At 48.9% G+C, this 9,071-nt stretch overlaps 1 protein-coding gene across 1 annotated transcript; it reads right to left on the reverse strand.

The window, feature by feature from the left end:
* Positions 1-3,807: 3,807 nt before the first annotated feature.
* On the reverse strand, positions 3,808-8,677 carry LOC149333797 (uncharacterized). The gene is made up of 2 exons (XM_089558785.1): positions 7,108-8,677; positions 3,808-6,802 (listed from the first exon to the last, which is right to left on the reverse strand). Exons 1-2 carry the CDS (start codon positions 7,981-7,983, stop codon positions 4,964-4,966), a joined length of 2,715 nt encoding a protein of 904 aa, XP_089414911.1. The 5' UTR covers positions 7,984-8,677; the 3' UTR covers positions 3,808-4,963.
* Between the last annotated feature and the right edge of the window lie 394 nt (positions 8,678-9,071).

Below are 9,071 nucleotides of genomic sequence, written 5' to 3' on the forward strand. Positions count from 1 at the left end.
CCCCGTGGCATGGGCCCCGCCGCACACTGAACACTTTGGGTTGCACTGGTGAGGGGCCCGCACCCCCTCAACGAGTAGAGCCTGCTGTCCGCACTGGCCACACCGGTCCAGCCTCTGGTCGGGGCAGGCGTCCACGCGGTGGCCGACCATACCGCAATGTCGGCAGGCTGGAATGGTTCGCTGGTAAGGCCTAACTTGTACAAGCTCCGAGTCGTAGTGCACGAAACGTGACTTCCCTGTTCCGGCGAAAGTCAGTCTCGCTTTGTTGGATGTCCCAAATTTACGCACTTCCACGATGGTGCCGTAGCGCCATTGGAGCCTAGTACGGAGCGAGTCCGTAGTTTCAGAGTTACGGACGGTAATGACGCCGTAGCAGACGTCCTTGCCGTCTTGGCGCAGGTGCCCCACAAGGGGGACCCTCCCGTCGGGTCCATTAAGTTCAAATTCGCCAATGATACGGTCGGCTAGCTCAGGTTTCGCAGTCTGAACAATAATGAGGTTTTGGTCTCTTACCGGTATTATGGTAAGGTCTGTTGCGGGTTGCGTGCCCAGGAGAGCCGTGAACGCCCGGCCGTTGCCGGTCTCCTGGAAAGTCTCGTACAACGAGACGCGGGTCCGGGGCTTGATGACGACGACGTAGTCGTCTGGAGCAGGCTTGGGAATAACAGGCGGTTTCCACTTCGTGAGCGGTCGCCGACTGCGGCCCGCCGCGCGCGGGGCGGGTGACTGCTGGTTTCCGGCGTGAACGCCGGCCGCGTCTACGGACGCCGGCTTTAAGAGGGTTCACCAGTGGCAGTGTCCATAGGAAATACATGGGAACTTTCAGAAGCTATACCGTGTCTAAATATGGCTCGATTTTCATGAGGTTTGTGGCAGCGTTTTCTTCTTGAATGAATAAAGGAAATGTTGCGGGCAGATTTTATTGTTTAAGTTTCACTTTTTTACCAATTAGACGCAAAGTTCCAGAAAAATGGTGCTTTTAGATATGTAGGTCTTTCATGTCATCTCGTGAAAAAACCAAGCCAAAAATCAAAATTTCGTCCGCAACATTTCCTCCCTTTTTCTTTCTTGATTGTTAAGACACGATTTTTATCCATATCGAAGTTAGTGTTAGCCTTTTACAGGCTCTGAAAGTTGTGTATGTATTTTCTGAGGGGATTTGAATTTCGCGCCTAAATTTACTAGCGCGGCGTGGCTCCATCTGGCGACAGAATATTTTGTCGCTACTGCACTCTACCACCAACTTCTTGCTTGTCTGTGTTCGTGCGCATGCGTTTTTCTTAGAACCCGGAAGAACTTCATTTCTTTCTTTCCTTTTTTCTTGCTTGGGCTGTATTTCTAAAAGATTCCTGCTTTTCTTTTTTTCTCGAGCTGGTGGTGCTAAAAAGAAGTGAGATGCAAGGCCACACCTACAAGCTACCCCCCCCCCCCCCACACACACACACAGTAAGGCACTGTTTGCACCAAAACGCAGGTGTGTCGAGTTATCCGGCCAAAAACCGGTTACTGGGTTCATGTAAACGCGCCGTGTCGGGTCAGGAGTCGGGACCAGTCAACTCCGCGCAAAGGGGTAGGTTGACTCAACTCCTCCCTGCCCCGATGTGCTTGTAAACGCTGTCGAGCCGAAAAAACGGAGGGGAAAGGATAAGCGCGAAATTGTTTTTGCTTGCGCCGTCGCATCTCCGAAGCAGCGGTGGCGTGCCTCAATCTTGGATATGTTACCACTGCTCGCTTGCAATGCGAGGCTCGAAGCTTGGTGTCGCTGCAGTTGAACCGGTCTTCACTCGCTAAAATCGAGTTTATGCAAACACGCGACGTCTGGTCCTTCTTTTTACTTTCTTATTACCAAAAATTTCAGGGGGCACTTTGACTGTCTAAAGTGGGTAGAGGCGGAAGCGTTTTCCGCACCACCTTCGCTGTTTCTGTGGCACCGGTGCCGTCACATATAATTGAGTACTAATTACTAAGTGATGACAAATCACTTATTAATGGTTAATTACTGATTAATGCCTGAATACTAATTAACTGCTAATTAATGAGGCTTAACTTCGCCTTTAGGAGTGGAACGCGACAGCGCGTTGTAGCGCTGCCAGGGAGTCCAGGGAACACCACCCGTTCAGCGCGATGCCTTGCCCTTTGAACGCAACGCTTTTTGAGGAAAGGAAATGGCGCAGTAATTCTCTGTCATCTCGGTGGACACCTGAACCGCACCGTAGAGGAAGGGAGGAAGTGGGAGTGAAAGAAGATAGATAAAGAGGAGCCGTAATGAAGAAAATGAAAATTGTATTTGAGGTAAGGAAATTACGCAGTAACTGTCTCACAAAATTCAGGGGGGCACTTTTTTGACCTAGTGTGTGGTCACTGATGCCCCTAAGAGTGGAACGCGACAGCGTCTTGCAACGCTGCCAAGGAGTCCATAGAACGCCATCGCCCATTTGGTTCTACGCATCGCTCGTCAGTAAATTGGTTTTTGAGGAAAGGAAATGTATCTGTCTCGCATTTGTCGGTGGACACCTAAACCTCGCGGGAAGGGAATGGAGGAGGATGAGAGTGAGTGAAGACACCGTATTCACTAGACGCGCCTTTGTTCATTCCAAACCATCGAGCAGGCATGGCGGAGGCAATAAAGACAAAACAAGAGCAGGCATGGCGGAGTGGGTAGCATGCTCGTCTCTCACGCCGAAGACCGGGGTTCGATTCCTGAGCTCGACCAATTTCTTAATCGGTTTTATTTATTTATATGGCCTGACTAGGAAAGCTAATTAGGCTAATTGGGCAATTAAGCAATTAACTAAGCTCAGTCCCACTTACTTGGAGCATCACTATACGATGCCTTCAATTGGTTGCATGGTTACTAGCCAAAGTACAATTGGCCCGGTTTGAAATTCGCGCACTGTGACGTCACGACCGTTGCCACCAATTGAAAAGCGTGACATTTTCTGTCGACAACTGCTGCTTACAACGATGAGACATTAAAGGCTTCGTTGTAGGCGTTACCGAAAAAAAGTAACTAAATACGTTACTCGTTACACTAAAAAAAAGGAACGCGTTACCGTTACCGAAATAAAGTATCGCACGTTACTTTGCCGTCACTCCATGGCCATAAATTTTAATCAGTGCGTCTTTGCTGTAAGAACTCAAGATAACAGTTTTATAAAGCTCATACCTCATATAATTCCAACTTCACAAAGAAAACATAGCTGAACTGAGCAAATTTACAGTAATTCTGGTGTGCTTCTGCTTACGAAATTACGCGGAAATTGTGTAGCAACAAAGAAATGTAAATGTCATAGTTCCTGAAAAAATATATTTGCGCACATAAAAAATTTTTTTTTTACTTGAACCTTCGTAATTATCGCAAAAATGCGAGTGTTTACGTCAAGGTGTTCAAGGTCAGCTTCGCTCGCTTAGGAGCTCAATAACGAGAAACGTAGCCGGAGTTGCAGATAGAAACAGCTGGTTGACTGCGATCCCCTTTTGTGTGCTGTACCATTGTACTCTTTCCACGGCTCTCTTAGGGCCATCTTGAAGTAAACTGGCGACATTCCTGAGTTTTCTCAGAAGAGGGAACTTCTTCCACAAAGAATGCGAGAGTGTCACCTGGGAACGAGACACTGACTTACAGATTTCTGCAAATGGTTCATTGGTGGCTTGGCATGCGTCCACTCTTTAGAGAGATGTGTGTGTGAGTGGTTTGGGGGCGAAGACAAGTTTGTGACTGCGTGTTCGTGCTTTTTTTTAGTTGAGTGCGTCGTCAAGGGCAGGTTTTTTTTGGCATGCATGCGAGCCGCAACAAGGGTCGTCAAGAACACCGGTAGATTTTGTTTATTTGCAATACTATTTTTGGCGTTTTTTTTTTCTGAAAGAGAGGCGGAGAGGGACAATTGAATTAAGAAGTAACCAGTAACATGACACCTCTAATTACCGAAAAATGTTAACGTAAGTACGTTACCCGTAACAATTTCGAAATGGTAACGAGTACGTTACTATGTTACCGAAAAAAGTAACGCGTTGCCGGTAACGCCGTTACTTGTAACGCGTTACTGACAACACTGCCAATAAATAGCCACTAACAACACGCGTTGGTCGAGTTGGGTTGACCTTGCGCAGCCCGACTCAACCTGACGTTATTGGTTCATGTAAACAGGGCTAAGCAAGAACTCGCTTATGCAATGACAAAGTTTGCGTCCGGCCACCATGCATAGCTGCAGGACGCTCTCGGTGCTTTTGCGAGCCACACTTCCCGTCCTCTTCAGTTTTCTCTAACTCTGATTTATTTCTTTGTGGAATTATAAGCAGGGAAGGAGGTATCAAAGCAAGTAAATCTGTTATAATTTAAATATTTTCACGAGGTGGTGAAAATGCCGTGAAAACACAGACGAGCAGATTAACGTGGTACTGAAACAAACTCTTTATTGGGCTGCCGTAGAATAGGCGTCTCCACCCACACGCGGTCACCTGGCTTGTATTGTGCGTGGAGACGGCGGAGATTGCAGCGTTGGGCGTACGTTCGCTCTTGGTCTGTAATGCGTAGCCGGGCAACTCGTAGAGCTTCTGCACGCTGCAAGCAGGCGGTGACGTCAAGTATGTCCTCATTGGTGACGTTTGGCAGCATGGCGTCCAGCGTTGTGGTTACTTTTTGCCGTAAATGAGCCTAAAATGTGTCACATAGTACTGGTCTCAATAAGTGCGCTGTAGTAGACGAACATGACGTACGGAAGGAAGACATCCCAGGCCTTGTGTTCTGCGTCGGCATGCATGCCGAGCTCGTCTGCAATGGTTTTGTTCAAGCGCTGCATGTGGCCGTTCATCTGTGGATGAAACGCGTCATCGTCCGACGGCACCTATACTGTAGCGCAGGATGGCTTGCGTCAGCTGCACAGTGAACGCAGTTCGTGTGTGTCGCGCGGGACACAGTGAAAGAAGGAAAAGCGAAACACACGCTGTAGCCAGAATGGGTGTTCTAGGCGGTTTCTTGGCTATCGTCATTTTCCGACGTTTCCTTCAAAGGTCGCTTGAGCGAGCGAGCCTTTTGTGCTTCGAGAATGTAATCAGGCTCACGAATTGGAAGGCCACGGCTCCTCCTTGGGTCCACGAGCTCAGGCAGCAAGCAGTACATATAAAATTTTTTGAGCCGCGGCAACATCTCGTCCTCCCAAAACGATTGATTCCTGGAAATCGCTTCAGTGCTGATGCCTTTTTTGGTCCACAGCACAAACAAGCACTTTTTACGGCGAGCAATATTCAGCTGTCCTTGCACTTGGTACCAGTAATTACTTTTTGTCTTCAGCTGCAATCTCCCGCTCTTGTTTTCCTCACAGCAGACTATTTTTTTGGCGCGAACTCCTTCTAGTGGAGTAAGGTCCCTCGCTGAGTAAGGACACTTGACTTCAACAAGAACGTCCTCCCCAATGAGTCCGTCCGGGGAAGCGCCAAGAAAGGGGTTCTCCTGGTCAACAAACAGGCCGCACTCCTTCACCACGACGTTGCACTCATTTTCGATTTGCTTGAGTGCTAAGCACTCGTGGTCTTTTCCATACCGAATCGCTTCGGAAGTTATTTCCTTGTACAGGATGTCGCCAACTGTCCGCCCACATCCCGTCGTTGGTTTCATTTTACAAATAGCACCAAACAATGATGCTGTCAATCTCTTTCGCCTTTCTTGTTTCCACAGAGTGCATCCACTCTGCTTCGACGTTGCTCGCTGCAGGTCTTCGATGTTGGTTGCTGATAGCGAAAGCGATTTCAGGAAGGTGTCGGAAGTAGATTGAAAAGCACCGGGCTCCATGTCTGGTAAGCCGTAATCAGCATCGGCACCAGTATGTCGCTCCTTTTCTCTGCGCTTGCAGCGTGAGGTGGTTGGTATCTTCTTTTTCGGTAGCTTTCGCTTTGAATTCCTCCTAGAAACTATCGCCTTCACAAATGATTCTGTGCATCCTCCAAGCTGCCCTCCCGAAATCCTGCGCGCGATTTTTTCGTGGTATGTTCCTCGGCAGTTGAGCGATAAGGAGGCTGCAAAACACCTTGTCTCGTAGGATCTTTTCAAACAATAGTTTATCCTCTTTCCTCCTACAAATTTCGCCACAATGGAGTTGTAATGTTCGGCAGCATTGTTATCGACGTCCATTATTAGGCTCGCCGTGTTTGCAACCACTCTGCTCATGGCAACACAAATTTCTTCAAAGATGCCTTTTTGAACTATTTCAGGAAATATATTTTCTTCTCCCGCTTTGCTTCCGGAACAGAAGTAATCAGCGCAGTTAGCGTGGTCTCCGAACACATGATTTGGGCCGTTTTTTATGTCATGAGCAAGACGGTCTATTTTTTCAGAAAACGATGCCTCTTCAGAGCTTCTAACTTTTATTGCTGTTGCAACTCCATGCCGTAGGCGAACAGCTGCTTGGAGAATAGAGTTCTTTAATTTAGGAGGAATTTTTTCTAGCCGCTTCTTCTGAGCGATCTCTCTTATTTTTGCTGCATAGTTTCGAAGTAGGTGGTTCCTGCACTCAATTTTTTCAACCCGCTGGTTGCCATACGGTGCTGCTGCTACGATAGATCTGTAAGTGCTGGAATCGCCATCAGCAATAAGTTTTGTATATTTGATGCCATGTAGCTCAACGCTTTTCTTGAAGCCTTCCACCACAATAGCTTGCTCCATGCTTGTTGAGCTTCCCTGCCAGTTCTTGTGGCACTGATGCTGTTTCGGGGTGGCACCTTGTGGAGTCCGGCCACACATTGCGCATATCTTGTTTTTCACGCCAAGGTACAGGACCTTTCCAGTTCTGTGACCAACGATAGCAGCCTGAAAGAGTAAGACCAATAGTAGTCAAGAAGCTGCCCTACTGGCTGCACTGCTAATCGCTCGAACATATAGGTATTTCAGCTTATCATGCCTGCTATTCAAGTGCTACTTTAAAACTACCTCTAGGCAGTTTGATGCCTTTCGATCACAACGGTACATAGCCCCGTGTACATGCAGCTAGGTTATGAAAGCGCGGATCTTTTCCATACCTCCCCAATTAGCCGAAAGAACAAGTGGGAAATATTTCAAGTACAAAATGCAGCGCTTTTTACCGCTATGGCAACTAAATAAATTCGTGCACTCACCACGCCTGACGGAGCGTCATATTTGTTCCTGTAGGATCTCTTTGACCACGCACCATCTGCGATGACTGCTATCGTGGGTGTACCGTCACTGTCAATGTCGCCGCATTCTCTTGCCAGCCTTGCCTCCTCTGCGCCCGCTGTTTTCATTTCCTCCCAGGCGGCTTGATTGATAATGTTGCCAACGTCGTCCTCTATTTTCGTGTAAGTGTCCGATGACATTCTTGGGATGTTCATAGACGCAAGCAGTTCGTTAAGGTTTGAGAAGCCACAGCCAATTGACATTATTCCACACACCGCTGATGTGTTTATATCGCCGCAGCCGCTGGAAGCTTGCGCATCAGATGGCGGGTCTGTGTGGATGACATCCTTCTTTCGGCACATCCTGCATACAAGAGTCAACGTGCTTCGTAGACCTTGCTTTCTTTCAGACACACAGTCCATATCCGCCAAAGTGCAGTTGAAGGGAACATGGAGGGCGGTCTTTTGCAAGCTGGTCAACAGGTACTGAAGGCTAACAATGCGCCGCCCTTGAATTCCAGCATTTGCACTGCCGCTCTTTACGGTGGTGATCGCGGGACCTCCATTAGCAATATCTTCGTCGCACGACTCAGTTGTGCTCATCACTGAAGATGACAGGGCACTTCCTGACACCTCGGATTCTTTGATGGGGGCTTCAACGTCTGCCGGCCTTGGGTTGTGCTCGTTGACTTCTGGGGACGCAGAATCTTCAGCAGGGTGGGCAAGGTCGCCACCATAGAGGGGATAGTGTGTTTTGCACGTAGGAGGTTCGTTATCACGAGCTTGCCTCTTTCTGGTGTTCGCAATCAGTGCACCTGCACGTTTACGCTTCCCGTACCTGAAATTCTTTGCTGGCATTTTCTGCTGACTTGTTGCCTGCTGGTATTCAAGAACCTTGAGACAAATCAGGGAACAAAGTATGGCGCACAAAAGTGCCACAAGATGATGGCTACCGTCAGAACAAGCCAAACTCAAGCCTTGTTGGTGCTGAGAAGCGGAAGATGGGTGTCCGGCCCTGGGAACGCTCGTACGAGACTAGGCAAAGTAAGCTGCACGCTGTCACTACAATCGAGGACATCCTTCTGCAGCTAGAAGGCTACGCGGGAAAGGGAAGAAGACCAGCCATGAGCCTTGTGCTTGTAACCAGCCGGAGGGACGACGCTTACAGCAGCATGGTCAGTGCAAGAATGAACCACTGTTTATTGAAGGCACAGCTTTTATAGGCACGAGCAAGAGCGCTGTACCGGAGGGACGACGCTTGCCGGCGTTCTGGGCCAGCCGAGTGGGACGCGCGCCGGCGTTCTGGGCGAGCCGAGCGGGACGCGTGCCGGCGTTCTGGGCAAGCCGAGCGGGACGCGCGCCGGCGTTCTGGGCGAGCCGAGCGGGACGCTGTAACCTACTGCGCATTACTGTTGCGCATCGGCGCGATGCAATCACTGATGCGCGGCACTGATACGAACACGACACGTGTCCGTTACAGTGCTAGGAGCTCCTTTCTTTCCTTTTATTTAGAGACTGACTACATAGGTGTTCAACACAATGGAACCTTTTCCGGGTAATGTCCTGCGGATGCACTTAACCGACCACACCTGTCTGCTCAGGCGAAACCAGTCACCCCACCTTACCATTGTAAAAGAATTTTCGCAGAAAAGACTGAAGGAAGCTTAGGCGACCCAAACCAGAAACGCTAAATTGGTGGGTTACTGGGAAATGGTCCATTGTATGACCCCCACATCCTTCTGTGCTCAATGGCTTGAGAGGGGGGTCAACTTTTTTGTGCTTCGGTCTCTGGAACCTTGGCCGCATACCTACAGATAGTTCTGGGCTCTACTTTGTGTACGCGGAAGAACGAATACTTTTTTTCGTGTCGCGGTGTAGTTTACACACCTGGAGGGGGAATAGAACTTCCCTCCTTTTTGGGGTACTCAGGTGCTGCCATCTATCGA

The sequence above is a fragment of the Amblyomma mixtum genome, chromosome 8 (assembly GCF_055824585.1).
Source record: "Amblyomma mixtum isolate Tamu chromosome 8, ASM5582458v1, whole genome shotgun sequence".
NCBI lineage: Eukaryota > Metazoa > Arthropoda > Arachnida > Ixodida > Ixodidae > Amblyomma > Amblyomma mixtum.

Coding starts and splice junctions, on each gene's coding strand:
- LOC149333797 (XM_089558785.1), bottom strand. CDS start 7,983: ATGCCAGCAAAGAATTTCAGGTACGGGAAGCGTAAACGTGCAGGTGCA. Junction 6,803..7,107: donor ATGACGCTCCGTCAGGCGTG/GTGAGTGCACGA, acceptor TTACTCTTTCAG/GCTGCTATCGTTGGTCACAG.